Genomic DNA, 25,317 nt, shown 5'->3' on the forward strand with positions numbered 1-25,317 from the left:
AGAGAGAGAGAGACTGTATATATATATATATATATATATATATATATATATATATATATATATATATATATTATATAATCAATGCATGACACGTTTATGTGCCTTCTTGATCATGCATATATAATATATATATATATATGATATATATATATATATATATATATATATATATAATATGTATGATATATTATATCATACATACCAACATCCACACAGACGTACGTATAGATAGACATACATAAGAAAGCTTTTGAATAAAGTTGATTGTCTAAATTTATCAAAAAATAGCACAACTTGCAGGTACAGAATATTTCTCATGAACCGAAGACAAAAACAATTTGTCTGCTATCTCTGGTTTTGAGAATTTTTGCCCATTGTTGTCATGTTTCAGAGACTATATCTATGCGTGATGTGTACACAATCCAGCCGGCGTTACGACACCATCCACTGATTTTGTTTACCACTTGGTATCGTCTGTAGCTCAAATCTGTTTGCGAGAACTACAAGTGTCAGGTATAAAATCTGTATCCTGTGGGAGCGCTACCTTTCAACTCGGGTCAAATATATTAATGGTTCATTGGAAATACATATAAAAAGTGTGTAAGGTATGAACACAAAATAACAAGCAATTTAATTAACTTGCAAAGTTAAAATCCCGAGTCCAAGAAGTAAAATGATGTACATGTACAGAAATCATTGCAACTGTCACGAGAGAAGACTTTTGTATAAACTGCCGGTACCACTGCAGTTTGAACTCTAGCCTCGTGAACTGTGGAGTCAAATTGCTGCGCCACAATAAAGACGTACGCGTAAGAGGTCACTAGTGCAAAATATAGCCTCGGGTCATGCTTGCTGCTCTTTTGACAAAAAGCGCTGCATTGAAACAGCAAATTCTTTAAACTGTCCCAACACAGATACGTCAGTATACGTGTTCTTGTACTGTATAGATACATAAAACATTCGAGCACTGGTGCCATGTCGACATGTTTCAATAGATTTTACGAATGTCAGATTACTGAGAAAGGTGGAAAGTGTTCGAAATAACGTTAAGGTTTAAATACAGCATTATTTATTGAATGAACGAATATGCAAATAAACCGCTTCAAACGACATGTATTCGAACCTTTCAATCGCTGCCCTTTAGGTCAACCTGATGCTTTTCAACAAAATGGCTTGGAACAGATTGAAGTGCGCGACACCGAAGGGGCGAAGGGGAAGGGAAGGTTTGAGGCAAAACGAGGCTCTTTTACATGTTTTGTTTCGAAGGACACGAGCCGACATTCTCCTTTGTCAGAGTGTGCCCCTGAGGTAGTTCGCGCATCGAAACTGAAATACTTAAACTTTTGCCTAAATTTTCCCCAAGGAAAGAAAAAATATCAAGAACAAAAATTAGGGGTCACCGTGCAAATTTAGGTACCGGATTTACAAGTTACTCACTTTTTACTGATAACTGAAATTCGAAATGGCTGCCAGCCCCGTGTTAATTTTATGGGGAAAAACAAAATTTAGATTTTCAAAAAGAATAGGCCAGTAAAAACTTAAACTCCATGAGCTTCAAATTAGTCCCCACAATTGGTAAAATGTATTGTTATAAGTCTGAGAGTTTGAATATCTGTCCCCGAGTCTCATTCTACCTTATTATGAGTCCGTATTTTTCAGTCTTGGCTGAAGCTTGAATGATCTGGAAGGAGATGGATATACCATGTGTGTTGTCCTGTTTGCGTAGCTGCATTAGATGTATTCTTGTCTGACAGTTTGTAAACTCAAGAGACGAAATGACTCTGTGACCGTTTTGCGTACACTCGGGGGTATTTAACTCTTCTTGTGACTTGCATGATGGGTTACAGTAAAACTGAGTTCTTTAACGATTAAACACGTTTAACAAATACATGTGAAGGAAATGATCATCATATTATTTCAAGGGACTTCATATTATTTGTGTATCTGTGACAATCAGTGCTAAAACACAGAAACAAATTCTGAGTAATGCAGTTTAGCATAAGGAGTGACTTTTCTACCTCACTCCAAGCTACAACTAACTGCATTCATTTAAAATGTGTACATGTACATTTAATATTCACAGTATTGTGGCCTTTGATGTACCCCCATTCAAATAGAAAAAAGCAAACATTTTTTCGAAAACCAGCGAAATATACATCAACAGTACTGTGCATATTCACAATCTAATTCTAAACTGTCGTAGTCAAGAATACATCAAAATATTTCGAAACCAGAACTTCTTCTGACATGTACAAAAATTGGAAGGTATAAATATTTCATAATACCACCTCTTATAGCAAGATGATATGAAATGTAAATTAAATCTGTGCTGGAATAATACAAGTACTTTGAGTACAATTATTAACATCTTTTTCACTCTAGAAACGCAACAACAACAATTATTTTGCCCTGGTTTATGACAATGCTGATTACGACTGATATATCAATAACTTTGTTTCATAAAAGGCTCTGGTACTGAAAATTCCGGAGTAAGACATATTAAACATAAACACATAAAAACATGAAATATTTTCTTCTTTACAGTATCTATAGTGCTATATCCGTGATAGAGCACATCAGCTTTCTTTAAATCGCCGTAGGAATAAATTGAATATTGTTTCTGCAGTACGTGATTACAGCAAACGGTTATTGGTAGATTGTGTCATTCTCTCTTCCAGCGATACTCAAGCAGCGTTGTTCAGGAAAGCTGATTCAGCTCCACGTCCTGGAGACAGCACAATTGTTATCATCGGTTGCAGTGGCGATGCTCGCGTTATCAGTGACATTTAATCATCAGTTCTTCATGGGGAAGTTTGAATAGGTGGCAAAAGAGTCAAGGTACAACACCACAACTTCATAGATATACTGGTATTGCTCCTGTGAGACAAGAACGATAAGACCATATATTTCAATTCGAGATCTATAAATTTAGACTTGCGAACTACAGCTTCTGGAAAGTTATCGGGAAGAAGGATTGCAGATGAACTTAAAAAAACGAGAACCTTGCGGTATTAGCATTTCCTAGTCACCTTGGTAGTTCAAGTAAATTTTAGACAAATAAGTATGCTAGTAAGAAATTCTGGAGATGTTTTGATACCTTTTACATCAAACTGTATAAGTTACCCGTCTGTCGGATGCATGTAGCGATATTTTATTACAGTGGAGATAGCTGACAGTTTTGATTATATTTCAGCTTTGTTCGCGGAAATAAGTGCACTTTTTAACCTTTCCGTAAAGTATGTTGTGATACGAAGCATTACCTTTGCCAACAACATTCATGGTATATACGAAATATGCAACGTTATTGTTAACAAACGAAATTGTCTTACTATGGTACGCATTTCAGTCGCCATCAATAATAATATTGGATTTCACACACACAAATATTGGCTGTGTTGACAAGTTAAAGACAGCATTGAGACCTAATTTTTGCTGGAGAAACTGTATTTATAATGAAACAGGATTATTGTAATGGAATATAAATTAAACGTTACTTCTGTTTGAGATTCAAGAACTCTTCTACTTTCTATTGCAAGAGAGCATCTCCCAAGTGAAAATGGTGACTGTACTGCCCATGCTTATCTCCTCAAATCGTTATCTCCTTACGCCCATTTCAATGTTCTAGATTGGATTCAAGAAATAAAAACACTTTTATACACGGACGCAATCAACAATATAGGTCCGTTCTCTTGCGATGCGTTACACTAACCAGTGTTTCGACCATGCCGTATCTCTGCATTCTCAATGCCTTCACTGTCTGGAACACATCGAAACACTGTTCTGATTTCACTCGCTCACACGTCGTGAAGATGGCGCTAAACACACCGCTCCGTCCTAAGCCATTTCTGAAATGAACAACATCAATTAATTTCACTCACACAAATTACTTCAAGTACAAAGTAAAAGTAACAATTATCTATTACTTAGGTTACTTAAGCAATCATCAGATATCAGTCATCTGTATGCTGATTGCTAGATGCATTTAGATATCATTACTTTGTACTTGAAGTAATTTGTGTTATTATTTATAATGCTCTACTTTCAGCATCGACAACTGTAATTTCCCGCCAACAAGGTATATATATATATATATATATATATATATATATATATATATATATATATATATATATATATATATATATATATATATATATACACATTACAAAGTTATGCTGGATTGTGTACACTTACTCGCAATGGACGACGATTGGGTTGTTTCCTGAACCTTGCTGAGCTTTCTCCACAAATGTCACAAGGTCAACCATGCATTTGGAAGAGGACGGAATCGTGTCTCGTGCTGACCAGTTTAAGACTTCAAACTGTTGAATGTATCTTGGCGCCTCCTGCCAGTGAGGATTTAAATGTTTAATGAGTAAAAACCTTAACTTGCATTGCACTCCCGGTTTTGTGAATCGACTTTTGAAGTCTGTGTGTGAGTGCCGCCTCTCAAAGGACTCCAGTGATTATTTCTGTTGCATATTGTGACTAGAGAAGGAATTCAAGTTACAAAATACATCTTGTTCCTCAATTGCTTCTACATTGCAGAATTATATTTTTTTCAAATCCTATTTAAAAAGCCACAAAAATTTGTTGTCAATAGAAAAAATACAATTTTACGTCGAATTGTTTGTGATCCGAATGTTGGCTTCCTCTTTTAAATCTTGACAGTGTTATTAAGAACAATGGAGGATCAATACTGCATTTATTTGCAGCCTCTTCCCCAGCTACAACAAATTCCACAATGCGCTGTCATACAATAAACTGACATTCATGGGTCAAACGGAAAAGAACAGACTTACGCTTTTCTCACAGTTTGTGAGCTTTATTTTCCGTGTATAGAGCGTATTTAAATCTGAAGATGACGTCACTTCAACACGGAAGGGACCGTATTGCTTGACTTGTTCGTCAGACCAGTACTGTCCTTCTTGCTAGATACAAGATAACGCAGAGTGTATAACATTACAGTATGTATTACATTTTTTCGGCTTCATTACGTTGATGAGTCATTTTAGATCATAGTTGCCTTAATAGCCAGGTATATGCTAAGTTTTGTTCATCAAAGTCAGCTTGTCGATCACAAACCATGAAAAACAGAGACAGAGAGATATACGGAGTAAATGCTCACTGGTTAAGTGGAAAGTTTATTTATAGCAAAGGGCGTTGTCCAAAATGATGTTCGTTCCCCTTCTGAGGCTTTCTGTACTCTAACGGAAATAAAGTAAATTGTCTCTGGTGGTATGTATACCAGGTGTTTTTGTCTGCAATAGGTAAGTACTTGTGAGTCATGCATATAGGGAAATAATAAACCAACAAAGGAAAACATAAATGATATAAAGAGACAAAATAAATAATTAACTATATTCATTCAGCCATACTTATCCCATGAGGAAATCTAACACATTTACCATATCTCTGGTTTCCATATGATTGAGCATAACAATCGTACTTGACTTGTAGTCATACACCATTCGCCAGAAGTCCACAATCGTATTTGGAAGTGGCATTTGAGTTGCTATGTAAGCGTCTTTACGCATGTAACCCTGATAGGGGGAAAGGTACAAGGTATTTTCAATGAAAGTACGTGAATGATGAACGTTACCATTACCTACACGGCATGTTTTCGGAATGAATGGTTTTTTTTTGTTTTGTTTTGTTTTATACTTCTGAAGCAGTGGTATCTTTTTGTTGATGTTGCCTGAGCCTTTCAAAATATGCAAATTAAGTGGAAGGTAGTACAACTTAGATAAATCATTTAAAACTAAGCATACGTAATCGGATTGATCCTCCGTAGATCTTAGCATAATGCAAAATTTATATAACTTATTAAAAACTAAGCGTACATAATGCGAATTATCCCCCATAGATCCTAGCATCGACCAATATTTCAGCGTATTTCGGGGGATGCGATGATTCAGTCCCTTCTCAAAATCACCTTTTGAGCTTCCCAATTGGTCAATATTACAGTGGGAAGTATGGTGATAAAATGCACATGCCATTTTGAAGTGTTTCTTCCCAAACGTACATTGAGATGTTTTGTTCCCCTGAAATAGAATCGGCACTAAACACAATTTTTCATCAGTTTGTTTGCGCATATGTTGACATATAGTGTTGCCCCAAGACCTTGTATGTGCATGTTGTTTCCCAATGGCGACTCAACGAAACTGTACGACGAAAAAAACTGTCAAAGTATTGTGTGCCATAATTAATTTGTTGAAAACAAATAAAACCTCAAAAATGCCGCTTTCACCCTTTTGAAAAAAAACTTCAACTTAATTTAGCTGTCCATTCATTGCATGTAAATAGGATTCGCTGTGGCCGGACACATGAATGCAGTGTACTGTGACGAGTGTAGTTATTCAAATACAGGTTTTAGTTTTTTATAATCTTACATGAAGTTTACAAGATCAATCGAGACTAACACGCTGACCTACTATTTATATGTAATGTACGGTTTTATTATTGCCGTGAAGCTTTAAAATCAACTGACAAAAATTGAACTATATTACTCACTTGCAAGAAACTGGCGTTGATGTAATCAGTTGATGTCGGATCATCAATCATGGTCATTAAGAATGGTCTTGTTACTTCTCCTGTGATGAGTCAAACGTTAAACAATCATTTGAGCTGAACTTTACTGTAGTAAATATTGTGAAACAATGCGAGTAAGTATGCTATGCATGCGATTATGCTTGCTGTCGCTGTCAGAGTGATTACAACAACTGTCCTGGTACATTTTAGTAGTTTTTGATCCTTTTTGGTCCAATGATAATCATGTTTCGTCAGAGCTCCATTGTGATAGAGACTTTGAAATGCAAGGGTAGACTGTGTTATATGACGAGTGAAAAGTTTCAGGCCTGTCTCATTATTTTTCTGTCGCTTTATCATTGTGTTTGCCGTTTGAGGGTAGCTACACCTTGAACAATGCCACAGCTGTAAATCACCAATAAACATGTTCAACTTACGTGGCAACTTTGACGAATCACGGTTCTTATTAATGTTTTCTGGAAGCCTTCCAGACTCACACTCATTAGGCTTTGGTGGGAAGCATATTTTATCGAAGTTCTGAAAACGGGACACAAGTTTGCACTCAAGTTAATTGACAACTTCAGTGCTATTTTTGGATTTCTGAATGGAGCATGCGCTATAACTGCAACACTTTGCTAGAAATTGAACTTGGATCAGTTTCCATCTTCTTTCGTTGAAGGAATCGCCAAACTGGTCAAACAATTGGTTGCCTTTCGTAATTAGTGAATCTACTTTGTAAATTCACATTGTGATCATGATCTCTGACATCAGCAGCCATCCAATGTAACAACGTGGTATTTCTGCATTTCCACAGGAGACTTTGCACGTGATCAGATGGGCTGTCAAAACTTCCTGAAACAATGACGCAGAAATATCTTACCTCGAATTCCCTCTGGAAACCAGACTTTCCTGTTTTGGGGTCGATGCTTTTCAGTTTCTTCAGTTTGATATTTATGTCTGTCGCTGATATTTCTGTGATTCCGCAGAGAGTTACCTCAAGTAGTACAGTGTGTATGAAGTTATATTGTACCTGATGGTGAGAAAATCGTCATGAATTATAGACCGAAATATCACGTTTGCATAAAACGATATTATGGCCTTTTCCCAAACAGTTGTCTGGACCACTTGTTAATACGTTAAAAAGGTTAAAAGAGCGGTTTACCCCCTTTGTCTCCTTGTTTTCAAGTGAGTGGGGAAACTTGCATTTTCGACTCAGTAAGTCCTGATTAGTAATGTTTGCGACACTTTTAAATTTCAAATTTAGGTCAAGTTAAACCACGTGATCGTTGTGTGTCAAACGGTTATCGAAATTTCTTGAAGCAAAGAACGAAACGGATAGATTCAAACTTTGGCAGCTCTTGATGCGGCAACACAAATAGTTTTCTCGGTAGTTGTTTCCATGTTTGGGACTTTGTTCACGACGTGGAGTTCATTGGTGTTGGCACAATGTCAAACAGTATAGACGTAGGATTGTATCGGCTACGAAGTGATGTATGATTTTCATACGTCATATGAATGGACCGGAGTTTTCAACCTGGTCATCGGGGCTGACATTTTGCAGCTCATGCTGACATTACTGAGGCCAAATGTCCGATAAAAATTACACTTAGCATTTGGCATTGCAATGTAATTAAACTTCAATCGAGTACCAGGAACATTTAGTTGGGTGAAATTTCAAATTATAATTGTCGTCAATCAAGGCGCAAATGACAGGGGTATTCAATGCGATACAAGTGAGATTATTTCTATTTGTGATCTTCACTTGCTACTTACAAGTACTTGAACGAAATGCGGTCTGTTTTTCCTTCCCTGTTCCACGAATTTGTAAATGTCTATCTTTTTTTCTGCTTCAGCCATTTTCATCATGGCGTCTATGGTCACGAACGTACCACTTCGTCCCACTCCAGCACTGCAAAATAACAATAGGTGGTTAAGAGTTGGTAAACATTGTGGAAGGCATATATTGAGCTGGCAAGTTCCCGTTTACAGACGGACGGAAGACCTATATTAAAACACATATTTTTCTTTCCAAAATGTCAATGAAAAGTTCTCCGGAATGAAACTTAAATCAATGTGTTATGTACTTTCTATGATATCACGTGACTTTAAATTTTCAATTTTTCGGGCACGATATTCGTTAGAACGTTTTTTGTAAAGTCGAACGTCATGAATATCTTATCGTATTATTTGCTTTAACACCGATTTAAGATGGAAAAAATGTAGCTAAACTGAAAACGATTCACCAGGTAGTTCCGCTAGAGATAACTTCAAATTTCCTAATTTGCTAACAATCAGCAAATTTCAAATTTACATCCTTGTCATGATTTAGATATTTAAACCCACGTTAGATGTCGAAAGCTTTGATATTTCTATAAATTGTGTCAAAAACTCAATATTTTGTAAAATATGAGTAATGCCAGCACCATTTTCAAAAAACACATATAATTTTGTAAAAAAGGAAGGTTTTTATGTTATCGGTCAGGTACATGACTCTACTATTCCAGAAAGGTCACGGGGTCAGCTGTGTCGTTGCGTGAAACAAATCATCTGAAACGCAAGCAGGGCGGCCTTCGATTTCAGTATTTGTCAACGTTTAACAGCCTTCCCGAGATCTACCAATCGTATCATATAATGTTTCATCTACAAAGGTCGCAGCTCAAAATGCCGAATTTTCCATCATGATCATGAACGATCATGATCTAGTGTTAACCTCGTGTAAACCTGTGTCAACCAACAGAAATGTTGATTCCTGTACCATGGGTGTTTGACCGTTTTAACAACCTGATTAAACTATACTTCACAAACAGCATACACAGAAAAAAGTAAATGCGCGTGATCAATCAGAGAACGAATTTAATGTTTTTTCCGCCAGAATTTATGGGACAGATTTGTTACCTGCAATGAACTACCCATGGTCCAGCGCGCGGTGGGTTATAGTCGTTAATTCGTCGCAAGAATGACAGTATGGCGGATGGATATTGAGGCACATCCATGTCAGGCCATGTCGTGTACTGAAACTGTCTGACTTCACGTACTGTAGCGCCCTGACAAATACAAGATTGTAAAAGTTACAATTAAACCGTCACAATTAAAACAGTAATATTGTATCTTAAATCGATGAATTGATGTGACCCGTCAACCAACTTCTCAGTTCGAAAAAAAGAAAAACATTCTGATTGTGGTACATTTATAGAGTAATGCCGAAAGATGCAAATTTGACGAATATCAGCATTTTTTATGCGTTCGCCCGATTTTCATTTAATGACAGATATAAATGTCTTTTCGCCCAATTCACGCAAAAACCCTCTCAGTCTCTGTCAGTCTGTCTTGACAGTTTGTGAGCTCGCTCTCTCTCTCTCTCTCTCTCTCTCTCTCTCTCTCTCTCTCTCTCTCTCTCTCCCCCCCCACCGGAGCAACCGAACACTCCCTGAACTTACCCTCTTCACCCTAAATGTTCTGATCACAGAGTCGGCGAAGAATTCTTCTCTTGTGTTGTGAACAAAAATATCCCCGTATGCAGTCTCCCCATCAGCCGACTCTGGCCAATATGGGGCACATCGTTCCTGATAAATAAAAAGAATGTTGTTTAGCTTGCAGCGTTAATCAAAATATCAACTTAGAAGCCTAGAAGCTTCAACCTTCTCATAGACCTTCATCCCTATTTAACTGTACTTTTACATGTCAAAAATGTTATCGAAAGTAATGGGCATGCGCTAAAAGTATGGCGGTGAAAGAGTTAAATTTTTAGTTATCGTTCGATCAGCAGAAACAATGGAACCAGTGCTGGACTAACACACGGAGGAAATGTTCTGAAGTCTTTGTAATTTTTCGGGAGTTAAATATTTTTGCAACGTAAAATTAAAAAGACTTCTCTTCAGACGATTTACAATACAGCTGTTTTGACCATTTAATATGATAAAGTTGCCAAAGTCTACAGTGTCCGTACCAGTCAATCCAACACACTTTTCTGTCGTCTATTCAAATGTACGTTATCATTTAAAACCAGTGTGAGCTCTGATTCCAGTAGGATGTATTCACAACTGCATTATCAAGAAGATGAAGACAGTGAAATTAATTGATTAATATACTAACCCTTCCTTGCTCATATATGTTTGTAGCCATCAGTATACATGACGAGTTTTTCTCCCAGACCATTCTCCAGAAATCGTTTATTGTTTCTTTCTTTGGTCCTGAACAAGGCATTTAATGATGAATATAATGTGGACTTTTAATCAGCAGTTATTGGGGATTAGTGCACTTAGTTTTGCAAGGAGTATACTTCGCAGAGCTCGAAGCTGAACCGAGAAACAGGCTGGTGTCAAAAATGATGTCGAGAATGCAGAAGTGGTTTCATATTTCATATTGTTAATTTAATATTTTTAAAACTTTTGACCTGTGTATTCTACGTTCTGGTATTCAGATAGACGAAGCGAAAATTGCGTTTCACATGGAAGTAGCATTACAAAGAGAAATGTTAAATGTTTTAGTAACGCCATTTATGACTGAAAAATAATTTGATAGATGAGATATTTAACGCAAACCTTGACAAAAAAAGCATATCATCTGCTGAAAAGTTTATAAAGAGGGGAACAAGATTGAAGGAAACCTCATGAATTTTATATTTTATAACACTGTAGTCAGTACCTACCTTGTGTGCATATATATGCCTTCTCCTTCTTGTAACCCTGTAGAGTATAAAAAGTAAAACATTTTAGTAAGAAGTTTGTTAGTTTTTCTTCTATATTTGTTCTATCCGAAACATACCAACAACTGTATATTTTCTATATTTCGAGTGACCTGGTGATTGAGCGAAGATTGAGGAGATAAGACATTTCGCGACCCTTCATTGCTTGAAATTGAGATGCTGCCCACCCCCCACAGCCTTAGATTTGCGTAAGTGTCGGCCATGCCTTTGAATATACCAGTATCATCGATATGTGTACATCCAAGTTATGTGTTCAAAATTATATCACTTTACTACTGTGTATGGGCAATGACGTCATCCTCCATAGATCTGAAGTGACTTTGCTTTTGCCACTTAGTAGTCAGTTTTCTTGGACGCTAGCACGTTTGACAACGTTTTTCCCGATTTGCACGCGATTTGCTCGAAATGTTCGCTTATGAGTGACCGTTGTACTACAGATCCAACGGAGACTGGAATAACTTACGTCAATATGTGAGGCGTTGATGTAATCCGAGTTTGGACTATCCGGAAGTAGTTCCAGAACCACCCTGGAATGATCGTCTTCATGAAATGTAACAAATGAAGAAAGTATGTAAGTCGATAGTTACTTACACATTGCAAGATGGGCAAGTAGCAATCATTACTGGAAGAAGAAATTATTACTGGAATAATTAATTTCATTAATTTTACCATCAGTGCCACTAACGTATTCTAACATTCAACAGAGAGAGACTGGTTGTGGCAATAATGATGCTATAAAGAGTCGGATATGTACGATCATAAGACCGACGGTCTCAATAAATATATAAATTGCTTCTTAAATAACTATAAGAGCAATGATATAATATTAATTTCAACACCATCAAAACTATCATCGCCATCAACTGCTTATAATAATAACAAAGAATATTTATAATAATTTAAGAAGTAGGGCTGTTGTAGACAGTCATGACGTCACTTTTTCAAAGTATAAACTGATACATATATCTATATCTATGTATATATATATATATATATATATATATATATATATATATATATATATATACTTGCAAAACTTGTGGTATTCAATACATTGGTAAAACTACACAGCTATTTCATAAACGCCTCAATGGACATCGGTCAAATATTAAAACAAACAAAACAGACAGATCTCCCTACGTTGTTCTTCACTTAAGAATGCCTGGCCACACTTTGAAAGATAATGCTCTAATTGCCATAGTACTTTGTCACATACCAAACACTAATGTTCAAATGACAAAAGAATTAGAGAGTCTCTGGATCTACAGAGTAGGAACAATCCATCCAAAGGGACTCAATGAATATGAACCCACAGCAATTTCAGATTAAGCAACTTTCTGTCTTCCGCATGTAATTCTCACCCCTCTGTTGTAATGTTGTCGCCTTTTGTGTGGATGCACAGTTCCCATCCGTCCGTCGTAATGTTCTCGCCCTTCGTGTACGAGTATTTATTCCATTCAGTGGTACCTCCAGTTTCGTTTGTATTTGTGTTGTTGTATATATATATATATATATATATATATATATAATATATATAATATATATATATATATATAAGAATATACTGATAACTTACATGTTATGATATTCTTAAATCGATTCTTGGGTCTGTTTGCATCCATGGATCCTACTGCAACTGATGCATGCTTCGGTCCGGGCAATGTCTGAAATGAACAATGCCGTGTTACAGTTTAAATAGAAAGGTTGTATATTTCCAAAGGAACAGAAGATATAATTAAAAACCATTGGTTCGTATTTTTCTTCTTGTTCTTAATTATATGTTTAATAAAATATGAAGTGCAATTTAAGTCAAAGCGCGTGGTGTATATATGATAAATTATTAGTTACGATTGAATTCTACTTGTAAAGAGTAACTCTGGACATTAACACATATACAGACTAGGCTCACAAGTTGAATATGATGTATATCGAAATGATTTGTGGGAGAAGACAAAGGAACTGTATATTACAAACAGAACCAAAATCAATGCCAAATACATAAATATTATACAGCTAATAGATGAGGCTAGGAGACAGATATTCGTACTTTTTTAATTGCAATGCTCTTCTGGTTTATCGCTTGAGGGAGGGTCATTATCGTCTTAGTTTTGTGAAAATCGAAAATGTAAATTTAACACTCCATATAATTGACAAAGAGATGGCGGCAATTTTGAATGTCAAGTATCGGTAAATATAAGATATTGTGTTACTCTGGAATTAAAATTGCATCGTGCCTTTATTCTTTATTTGGTCAGTATGGTTGAAAGATTCATTTCGGCGCGTACAACCTTAATGTGAAAAATGCGATCACAGATTCATAACAGACCAAACGACCAATAATTGAAAAAGCTTAGTTACACAACACAGGGTGCCGATCGCAAACTCTCATCTACAAACCTTGTTATAGCTGGCTTTTGCCTTTGTATTGTACAAATAGAATTTCTGACTGCATCAAGAGGACTAAACAGTTACATCTAATTTATTGAATACATATTAAAATAACTTACGTTGTATTCTTCTTTCATTCTGTTCTTGCTTCTCTTTCGCTTGATATATTCAGAGAGGGAGTTTACCCTCACAAGGGTGTTGGCGGAAGCCATCACGCTCGTCGACCGTGTGGGCGTCGGCGGCGGCGGTGGCAGAACTGGTGTCGGCGTCGGCGGCGGGTCGATATCTGTTGTTGGGATTTCCCGCCTTCCATTATCCACTGGAGCTACCAATGGTATACCAGTTTCCGACGGAGGGGTTACTTCACCTGGACAATCGCACAGAAAAGAATGGCGATGATTCATTTCATGTCCATATTTACTCTTGGTCTTTTATTTCTTTATACCCATAACACGATTAGAACTTATTTGGGATAATTGGATATTCATACTTTTCAAATTTCTCAAAAGCGTTAGGTGCCATTTAGCTGAATATTGGAATATTACAAATAACTCACAAAAACAAGTGAGTGACTTGAAAAGCAGATGAGCTTACATTTGCAGGTTAAAACAACCTTTCTTCACCATCCAGTTATCCCAAATTAGTTCCGATCGTGTGACATGTTTTCACCATTTTCAACCTCAACATTTTGTGGTCACATATACTTACTCTTCGATTCCGCCCAAGCACCTGATAAAGGAGACTAGGAGACTGTCTTTGAAGCTCATGCTATATTACAACCAATTTGATTACATCTCTCTCTCTCTCTCTCTCTCTCTCTCTCTCTCTCTCTCTCTCTCTCTCTCTCTGTTTATTCTATATCGAAGATCAACAGGGCTGCACCTTTGTAAATTTATTGTCTCACACGTATTTGAGTCCGAGCTTTGAGTATACCGTGATTATAAATTTGTTGTAAACCAGACCCGGATGTCTCGATAGAAAACGAACCATATCATTTATTTCTGGCTGACTTTGGTCAATTCACAAACCAGGTGAATAAAACAGTGCTCTGAAACACTGAGAATGATTGAAATCTGGCAACCTCAGTAAAAGCATGTCATTTAAGTAATGCGGGTCAATCGGTTTTGAGCGTGCTGCAGCTTGTATATCCGAGGGGCATTTAAATGTCAACACACTGAAGCAAGCAGGTAATATTTAAAAATGACAGTGTTAGATCCACAACATGTTAGTCAGAAACGGGTAGATTTCTTTCTCTGAAGTACGTTTTGGCATTTTTGTCTCACGGAGGGAGCAAACAACCTGGGGTCAAAGTTCAAGCCTCCAAACCTTTGCTCTCATGTCGTCTATAAGTGAGTGATTTATTTCATTTTAAGTGCCATGTCTCCATATAATGCCAATAGCTTCGATAAATGAACGGTCAGGAACTAAAAATGACGGCCAATACAAATCGCCTAAACACGGTACCGGTGACATTGAAATTACCTTCTGCGGTGCCGGGCTGCTCTGTGTAGTTCAGTCTCTTCAAGCATCTTATGTTTGTCTTTATCCACCCCCTGGAGGAAAAGAAAAGTCAAAAGTTGTACAAGTTGCGGACGTTGGATCATTCAGGTGCTGCGTAACAGCTCAGAGGCGTCCACAATACGTTATGAAATGCTCTCATCAACTGTATCGAAAATTATTTGAAAGATGGCTGTTTGACAAAAGAGATAACGTGAAAGACTTCTCGAAGAACGTTTGCAAAACGTTAGTTGAACATGATTTTTGACTGCCAAAGCTATTCCTGGATTGTAGTATTCGTGATCGTTATGATAATTCGACAATCTTTACCATATATCAATAGAAGAATGAAGCTTAGCAAGAGTTAGTCTCACGTTTTCTTCAGTGCATCACACACTATTGGATGAATTGGATCTCTACACAGACAAAGTCCCAGTATTCGGTTCACAACACTTTATCTTTGACCGGATCAATACACATGTTAAACAAAGTGACACCACTGTTTACAATCTATCAAGACATGTCGGTGGGTTCATTCTCTAACAGAAATACTCACAGTTACTGATAGTTTACTTACTTTTGTACTGAATAAATCAGAGTCAGAAGAATGACAGCCAGTAAGAGAAGCACCAAGACGACCATCAAGGCTGCAATCAGCCCCTCGTCCGCCATATCTCCTATGACTGGAACAGTACCATAAAACACAGTGTAAAACAGTTTCATAACCTCATATGTCCCAACAAGCCCACATGCCTTTATGCGATGGTCATATCAATTTAAACTATTTTGAAATACAAGCAGCTATGCAAACAATGATCTATGTAAATTCTATTTTTCAAGGGCTGGATATAATTCTAGAAGGCCGTTGAGTATCGTTCATCATAGTACACGGTCTGGATACTCCCACTTACAATGCTTCTGTCGGTAGCTTATCAGTCTGTTGGTTAGAAACCGTCCACTGAGTTCTATTATTGTAGAGCTCTGCATACACGCGTGACGAACCAAACAATCCCTGAGCAGACCTTACTTCCCGTTACAATAGAATGAATTTAATGCTGAATATTCGACGAAAAGAAAACATTACTGCTATAGTCCTGGTCGGTTCTGATATCCTCTGGTCTAAAATGAATGAAATTATCATATATGGCAAAGCTGATACCTTGATCAGCGAACTACTTGGCAACAGTGGACTTTGCTATGGCAGATTTTTTTTTTTCATTGAATCGGGCACCGGGAAGTAAAAACATGTCACGACTGCTTTTGTTCTGTTCAATGTTTTTTGTTACCGTGATGTCGCAACACAAGAGTACAAGGGTTCAAAGTCGTCATGATAGCCTGGGCTCCTGACTGACATTCTGATGCCCTGAATTTCAGCCGATTACAGGATGGCGGCTTCACGGACAAAGTGAAACTTTAGGTGCCAAATTTCGATGGTCACCTAACTTCTCTCGCAGTCAACGGAAAATCTGCTCGCGTGTCAATAGTCGACGAACAGATCGACGTTGCATTATTTTTGTGAAGAAATTTTCGGTGCAGGTGTCTACATTAAATCTGACGTAAAATGACAAAAAAGGAGACTGCTTACAATATACCGTGTTTGTAACTTTGCGAAATACTTTCACATTAAACTGCAAAGTTTGTCCGTAAAGTTAGTTTTAACTTCGCTTGGCGTGATATTTTCACTGAGACAAAATTGTCACCCACCGTGACCGCCCATAACACCAGGTACCGAGCGATAAGTAAGGTCACAATGTAAATTCTGCTGCTGAAAGGGACCGACAATCTCGGACCACAAACGGAAATAAGTTCCCAAGTAAGATCACAAGTAAGCTTATATGCATGGTAGAAAAACCGGCCTGGTCTACGCTTCAACACACGGCCTCTACACTATGTAATAAAAAATTCACCCAAAACTTGATGGGAAAAGTGCGGAACCGCTTACTTCCGGGCGACCGGGCACGAAACTGCTCTTTCAGTCTTTGGCAAAATTTCTGTCCGGTCGACTTCCTCATTCGAACTGACGCCATTGTGGTTTATACTGTGAAATTAAAATCTACCTGTTCGTCCAATGTCAACTGGTACGTCGAACCTTAACAACTGTCTGTGGCATTGTTAGAGTCTCTGATCGTCGAAAATCGACAGAAAACTATAGTACCTCACCTTGGGCACTGGCAAGTTTGAAATACTCAGTGGTTCGATCGTTCTGACGTCAGTGTAGAGGGATCCTGGTGTTGTTGGCGAACTTTTGACCTCGAATTCACGTATTTACAGTGGTGTCGTATACAGAGATCGGGAGTTACCTGGATTGACCCGCATGTGACTTGTCCGTTACCGCACCCAGCCCTGTGAATAGTTTGTAGAGCGAGGAAGAAAAAGTTTCAATGAGGCAAACCTGAAAATTAAAAGAGTCTTCAATGCCTTCGACTTGTCTTTGGAAGCTAAGAGATGCCCCACAGTTCGAAATGTACGAAGATTCTGGTCTTCGATCACTACATCGCCATATCAGAACAGTCAGAAGTTGGGCCTAGTAACTGAACCCGTGGCTCTCCCCTGTTCATAGGTAGTAATATCCACAACAAATGCTACCATTTAGCATATCGTGTACTAATATGAGATACACGTTTTGGCAACCAAGTGACTTTTTTTTCATATTGACCCGGTCACAATATAAATCCGTTCGGTTCAAAACTCACTGATTTCTAAAAATCTTATGGAGAATCTGATAAAATTGTATTTGAATTTAAACGATGGTATCGATCCAGTTCAGTCACAGACAAGAATGCAAGGTCAGCAAGTCTCTGTTGCATGCCAACGTTGTCTCTCATGATGAGCTCCCTCAATGTACGGGGCTGTTTTCACCTGTATCACGTGGCATGGACTGTGCGTATGCGTTCTTATCCGAGCCACACTTTTGAAAGAATAATTATAATCGTCCTTGACTTTGCGAAAACATTTTAAGACCTCTTACACTTGTTGAGTCGATCAGGTGATACTCGCAAAGTGCGGTACATAACCTAAACTGCAGCATTGCCCGGTGACTAAAAACATAGTTTACTTGTACATTTCGCCCTTGTTTTTTTTCTAAACATTTCAAGTATTTCAACTTTGCCACATATATATCATATATGCAAGATAAATCAATATGTACTGGTTCAAGTCGGTGAGTCAGTGAGTCGAAATCAATGGGGAAGAACGTTATAGCAAATCAGTGATGTCTGCGCATGCGTGTGGGGTAGACATGATACCGGTGTGTGGATAAAGTGTATGTAGCTGACAAGATTGAGATACGCGGACTTGAATAGCGACGAAAACCAAAGAACGGTTGCATCATTACACTGGTCTGAATTACCGTGCGAAGATACAGATCAGTTGAAACCACAGTGCCGTGTCTATTTGCGTACCTTGACATATGACCTAAATCAACTACGGGGTGTTTTATTTGCTGTCTGTCACAAAGGGACTCAAACAGTTACCATCGATCTACATACCCATATCATTCTTGACAAATAATTGCCATCAAGGCGATAAAGAGTCAAACTTATACATCGTCGAGACACTTGCTCTGAATGTTCTGATCGGCGCAGCCAAATACACCACAGGTTATTTTTCACAATGTCATTGACTACAAAAGATTGAGTATTTCTATAACAAGATACAATCTATGTTGCTGATGAAAAGATATGCTTGCTAAACCTTTTACCGCTTCCTGGTATTAGCAGAGAAACCCGACTTTTCCGTCTGTATTGTCTAAAGCCTGCTGATATCTCTTCAATGTTGTCGTGTAATTGGACGATCCATGGTAGCAATTAAAACCTGGTAACATATTACTTTGCTTCATGTGATAAAGTCACTTATGGTAAAAGTTTCATCAATGAGTATGCCAGCAGGTCAGTCGACGTTCGAAACTTTATCGCTGTCCAGATAACATAGAAACACTTTGATGACCCAACTCGCTAAGATAATTTTGCCGCCAGTTTATATTTCGCCCTAATTTGTACGTAAATATTGATTCGCCCCACCGACAGTTTGATGTGAGTAAAATATCATGAACATAACCTTTGACAAAATTGCGACTCCGTCAGTATGAAATATGGCATCAAACCTAGAATACTTATAAATTCCGTTTCTGTATGCGTCCCGAAATCGAAAGACTTATTATAAAAAACTTTTGCTCAAACTTTCAACCATTCTCTTACCAAATCAACAAAAATATCGAGGGTCAGTGTGCAAAGTTCGGAACTAGCTAAACAAATTTCCCAATATTTTGCGGCAGTTGAAATTCAAAATGGTCGCCAATTCTCGCTTTAACTTTGTTGGCGAGGGAAGGGGGTTAAATTTTGAATTTTCGAAAAACTATTATGAGACGGTGAAAGGTTTTCTTTCTCAAAGGGCTTTAAAATGAGCCCCCACAAGAGAAGAATTGTCTACAGAAATTTGAGAGTGCGACTATCTGTCCCCGAGGCGCGTTCTACCTTAAAGCAAATCAAACATTGCCATCATAGCACGGGAGACATTATCATGGACAATATTACGTGGGATTATCATGGACCGTCTATGGTAAGAAATGACACCTGGTGTCCCGTGATAAGTGTACCATGCTAACATGTAAGGATTAAAACTGTGATACAATCGCTAATTAATGATTCTATAAAGTCAGATTAGATATATTGTAGTTATCATTTTAGTGATTGCAATGTCTCATTCCTCTTGTCTATTAGATGAGTGTTACGAACACACTTTCACGATTATTTGTGCTATTATCATTATTGTTGTTGTTGTTGTTGTTGTTGTTGTTGTTGTTGTTGTTGTTGTTGTTGTTGTTGTTGTTGTTGTTGTTGAGACACCATAAAAATACTTCAATCGGACTCTCGCTCCTAGCGGTAAGTTTAAGTCTCCTGCAAACAAAAGCGAAATACCGGCCCTCTTCTCCATTCCGAATCGGATGGTGGTTTAGGCGTGTTTCATTTTCAAAACCGAAAACAATATGAAATAGAGAATATGGCACGTAAATAAAATATGCGAATCATATGACAGGCTATTTTCGAACACATTCATTATTCACATGTCAGGATTAAAGTCGTTGACCTTGGACATTTTTTACATCTGATATTATGTGAAAAACTAGTTATTTCTGTGGAAATCTCGAAAGATATTCTAGTGGCCGAAAAATGCTAGTATGCCATAATATTAAACCAAACACGATGACCTTGACCATGGCTGATTTTTTTTGTTTCTCAAATCCATTCATGCATTTCAATTTGTAAAAAAATTTAAGACCCTCCATGTTGGTACTCTAAAATTACACGTGTCATTTCCTTTTCTGATGCGATTTATCGCTGAAGTTATCACTTGAAACAAGTGGGCAATGAGCACAGAGTTCACGATAAGACCCATAACTCACACAGTCGGCGCAGGCCACACTGCCACACTGTATATATAGAATATTTGTTTGTTCTAACTCTCTGGACGCTGCAATGAAAGAGACTTCCAGCCAATGACCTTACCGATGAAAACTACTGTCACAGTTTGCTTCAATATTAACGATCACTTCAAATGTTCGTTAGTTATTTCACACCTATTAACACCTTGATTATGGTATTCTCCAACCGACTTGTTTGTCTCTTGATATTGAATCCTTATAGGCCTACATGTAACAAATACCAAGCATTGTCATGTTAAGGTAGAATGCGCCTTGTGGGCAGATATTAGGACTTTCAAACTTTTTCAATTTTCTTCTGATCTACCACTTGTGGGGGTTCGTTTTGAAGCCCTTTATAAATAGGAGAAACTTTCACCGTCTTAGTATTTTAAAAATCCAAAATTTTTATTTTTCTCCATAGAATTAAAGACAGGGATGGCGGCCATTTTTAATTTCAAATAGCGGTAAATCTTTGGTTATTTGTTTCTCTAGTTCCGAAATTTGCAGGATGACCCCGATTTTTAACCTTGATTTTGAAAATGAAAGGTTGAAAGATTCATTGGGGAAAATTTTAGCGAAAGTTCAAGTCTCTTTCTTAATTATTTTACCTCCCACAGACACAAGACAGAAATCTACCGGCAGTCTTTCTGATGGGTGCGTGTAAATTTCTCTTAAAACTCAAACGATCCGGTGTTTCATGTTTGTGACAGTGTATTTCCGTTACATTTAAGCATTAATTGAGTACGCTGCAAAGTTTTTTTTACTTTTGGTGATGCGCGACCCTAAAAAGCAGCAAAATTTTGCAAAATCATGCCTTATTTTTAAAAATGCGACATAAGTTTAGCGTCAGAGCTGGTTTTGAACAGGTTGGTTTCGGGCTGCCAGAAACACACATGTTTTTATTTAGCCCAATGAAACTGAAAGTAGCCAAAAATAAAATTTTCACAGCATGTTATGACGCCTGCCAGCATCATGCAGTAGCTCACGTAAGTATGTCAAACAGAGGTCATAAGGTCAACATTTTTTATCATTTTACTCATTTTTGTTTACATCATGTTATTTGCGCCATCTAACTGACTGAAAGGGAAAGTTGTCGCGTGTTCATAGTTTTCCAAGACTGAGAGATGAAGCGACCTGCCGCTTCAGACCCACTGAGAGCATGAAATTCGAAATTGCTCCAAGGTCATATTTTGACGACGCAGTATCAGCCAATGACTTTTCATTAATCGATTAATATTTTGACAAATAAATCTGCGAACGAGGATGAATGATAATTACACGCATACAAAAATACCTTGGCCAATTGAGTGTATACTTCAAGATTGAGTGGCAGTAAATTTTAATTGATACAAGAATAAAGGAGATGAAAATGTCAAAGTTGCTTTCTTGGCCCTCTAATAGTTCTGTTAACATAATGCCGATTTCAGAGTAATGCTTTCTCGGGACATGTCGACAAAGACATGCTAATGTAGCCATGTTAGCATCTTATCATGTTGACGAAAAACCAGACTGAATCGTTCAAATTTTGGCACTATGAAGTTTCATTTTCAATGTTTTTGTCACAGAATGACGTACATCGCTTCATATTCAAGGGAAAAAAATTGTTCAGAAAGTTGCAGTGGCCAAATCACGAGGGAGGACGGAAAACTTCCTGTATACCCCGATTCTCCACCAAATCAGAATACTCTAATTATGTGAGAATAGAAAACATTCAGTCAAAACTTGTTTTAAACATTGTAGAACAGCTTTTTCTTCGTGATCATTGTCCCTAGTTTTCTTATATTTTCATTCTTATATCTATTTTCATATATTTCACCTTTCTTTCGTCTGTTCCCTCCGAAGTGAACTTTGATAAACCTTAGACAGTGGAAGCGAGATTGCTTATTCTATGGACAAACGGACGTGCCATAGTAACGCTATCAGACACACAGTGTGTGTTGACAATTGATTATGTCAATGACGACTCCGCGCCGAGAAAGCACCTGAATCGGATTTATTCTTCACAGTTTTGCGTTTTGATGGGTACTTTCGAAGAATTGATATTATTATTGCCGCGCAATGAGCCAAGCAAACATATTACATGAACTTTCTATTTTACGTCTATAAAGATTCTTAAGTGTTAGTACCGTTTAGCTCAAAAACTTTAACGTTGCGAGGGTTCTCATAAATCGTTAGATTAATACCGAAATGATATACCGATCTTATTTTATTGCACCTGGTGTTAGTTTAAACGATTGGCATGATTTAAGTCAGACTCCCAACACAGATTATGTATAAACTTTGTCAGTCCACAGATAAAAGTGATACTTTTTATATTTTAAAGTTTGCCAGTTTAGTTGGCGGCAACCAACTCTTCATTTTTTACGGTGTTCCTTGTAATAGGGAAAGTCCTGTGTAGATCACAGCTGTTTCACATTGGCGCTCAAAATGCCTATAACTCTTTCCTCTCCTGTAAAGATTAATGGACGCTTAATCGTTATCACTGCTATTTACTGCAGTGGCGGTACCGATATCATGAAAACCAAACTAAAACAGGTATATATCCCCTAACTATAATTTATATGAGACCTAGATTCTTTCTTATGTTTGTCTTTTATCCAAAGACACCCGTTAATTTGATACTGTTGAGATCTGCATTGAAAGTTTCAATAAAAACCATCTAACATGTGGCATACGTGCACTTTGAAAACTACAGCAATACTATAAATTTTGATAATTTTTAAGCTTTGTTGTTTCAGTATTAACTACAGGTATTTTGAAATACCCAGTATTTGGTTTGTCGGGGCAGCGTGTCACTGATTGTGACGAGCATTGTTGTTGTTGACAAATGAATTCAAGTCCGGACGTGAATTCTATTATCAACTCTCACACCAATTCAGGACGCACTTATACTGTCAAAGATGACGAGAGTACTGGATATTACAACACGCTATGTGGAAAGTAGCCCTATAAACTGTAGTTGATAGTCACATGCAATAAAAAAACGACAAAAAAACTGTCAACGGTTACAGTTACTGTGCTTCATTACTTACATGGGCGTATATTCATGTTTCTTGTTGTAATCACCTCTGTTTCTAGACTCAAATACGAAGTTTGATCAATATATACACTACAACATCTAATGACCCGCCATTTACAGAAGCAGCAGTTTTTTTCAGTGTTTTTGTTCCATTAATTAATACTTTTTCGGACCAACGGCAAAGGAGGCGATTCGATAAATGAAAGGTGAGTCTCCAAGTAAACCCTGGTGCACAAACTAATAATGGGACTGGTAAGTTACTGTGTCCTGCCGATAGTTACACTCATATCTAGGCCATCTGACCTTTGTGAACCTCGAATTAATTCAATCTCCAAACAATTGCCTTGTCCAGTGGGTTCTTGTTGGTTCCGCTTAGATTAACAACAATTAGTATCATTATCGTCGTCGTCGTCGTTGTATTCATCTCCGTTATGTGATGTTGTTTTCGTCGGTATTAAATCCTGAAAAGATGTTCCTTGATGTAGTAGGATCATCGAATTATCACATTCTTATGAATAGCGACATGAATCTGATAGGGTTGGCCAATTTGAAGCTCACAGTCAAATACATACACAATATTAGTAGCAGCATAAATCCTATGGTTATGATATAAGTGAGAAAAAATTTTACACAAACGACTGCAAGTCACGGTATTATATGGCATGGATATGACGGCTCCCCTACAATATCATTCAAGTTCTGAGAGAGGCATAGCTGCCCTTTTGTGGACCAGTGTACATACAACAGTTGTAACCCTGTGTCAATGCAGAATGCACTGCAATCATGGCGGCAAATAGGTAGGACACCTGTCTGTCCTTTGTACCGGTCCATAGGTCAACAGTCATGTCACCGATTAATCCCATAGCCTGGGTTCATACTATATGGACGCTATGATGTCCTAATACGTCTGTCCCACCACTGCATATTACCTACAACGATTCTGGCTACCTAACACTTTTAGTATATGCATAGTATTGGACGTCCTTGTCGAAGTTTTTTAAAAGAAGATTTGAGCAACAAGACCCTGTTGCCTACGTTAAAAATTCTCTAATCAATATTAGAAGAGTAGATGAAGTACAATATTCTTTGTGCCTACCAGTTTATTGCGGATACTTCACTCAGCGGAACAAAATCTTACTGTCGTTTTCCGATGATTTTCTAGAATGCAACGTAGAAGCAAAAATAATACCGCGATACTTCTTCCTTAAATTCCAACAAACGAGGCGACCAATTCAACAAGCCCTATCGTCCTCTCTGTACCAGGAAGCAAACGGTTTAAAAAACAACGCCTACGTTTTGGCAATCTGTCGTACATTCCCCTTGAAATGTAAAACCTATACATTTTTAACTTACCCTAATATTCTGTAAACAACTCATGGATCGGAATGTCCTCGTAATCGGCTGACTTTGACGTTGTAGGTCAGAATGTTGTCCTTGGAGCGCCTCCGTCAGCTCAATGTCAGTGTTGCGATGTCGCGGTGCACTTCTGGTGGATATTTATACGGGAAATTCCGATTGCACTGTGTGAGAATCGCTCTTGTATACAGCTTAGTTTTACAAAGAGGAACAAAAGGGTGTGTTGAACTTTGACACGACAAAAGAATAATCTATAACCGATTTGTGGGAAGTACTAAAATGCATTTTAGCCGCATGGAGATTTTGTCCTTAAAAGATACACTCGTCAGAACTTCTCTTAAAGGTCGTATGGGACCCTTACGACCAATGTAAACACAGTATCCAAGGTAAGATGGTGATTGATGA

At 37.6% G+C, this 25,317-nt stretch overlaps 1 protein-coding gene across 1 annotated transcript; it reads right to left on the minus strand.

The window, feature by feature from the left end:
* Nucleotides 1–2,044: 2,044 nt before the first annotated feature.
* On the minus strand, nt 2,045–25,080 carry LOC139138558 (receptor-type tyrosine-protein phosphatase alpha-like). The gene is made up of 20 exons (XM_070706984.1): nt 24,910–25,080; nt 17,279–17,461; nt 15,696–15,801; nt 15,104–15,174; nt 13,741–13,988; nt 12,810–12,897; nt 11,697–11,773; nt 11,177–11,213; nt 10,621–10,718; nt 9,966–10,091; nt 9,424–9,572; nt 8,302–8,437; nt 7,409–7,558; nt 6,966–7,065; nt 6,514–6,593; nt 5,409–5,543; nt 4,803–4,931; nt 4,195–4,346; nt 3,710–3,845; nt 2,045–2,877 (listed from the first exon to the last, which is right to left on the minus strand). The coding sequence occupies exons 3-20, from the start codon at nt 15,788–15,790 to the stop codon at nt 2,794–2,796; spliced, it is 2,091 nt and encodes a 696-aa protein (XP_070563085.1). The 5' UTR covers nt 15,791–15,801; nt 17,279–17,461; nt 24,910–25,080; the 3' UTR covers nt 2,045–2,793.
* Nucleotides 25,081–25,317: the final 237 nt, after the last annotated feature.

Source organism: Ptychodera flava, chromosome 8, assembly GCF_041260155.1.
Source record: "Ptychodera flava strain L36383 chromosome 8, AS_Pfla_20210202, whole genome shotgun sequence".
NCBI lineage: Eukaryota > Metazoa > Hemichordata > Enteropneusta > Ptychoderidae > Ptychodera > Ptychodera flava.

Bases quoted from the DNA above. Each gene is read 5' to 3' on its own strand.
- LOC139138558 (XM_070706984.1), bottom strand. From the start codon at position 15,790: ATGGCGGACGAGGGGCTGATTGCAGCCTTGATGGTCGTCTTGGTGCTT. The intron at 13,989-15,103 runs GTAATTTCAATG...GCGATTGTCCAG, and splicing joins GCAGCCCGGCACCGCAGAAG to GTGAAGTAACCCCTCCGTCG. The intron at 5,544-6,513 runs GTGAGTAATATA...TCCCCCTATCAG, and splicing joins TCAACGCCAGTTTCTTGCAA to GGTTACATGCGTAAAGACGC.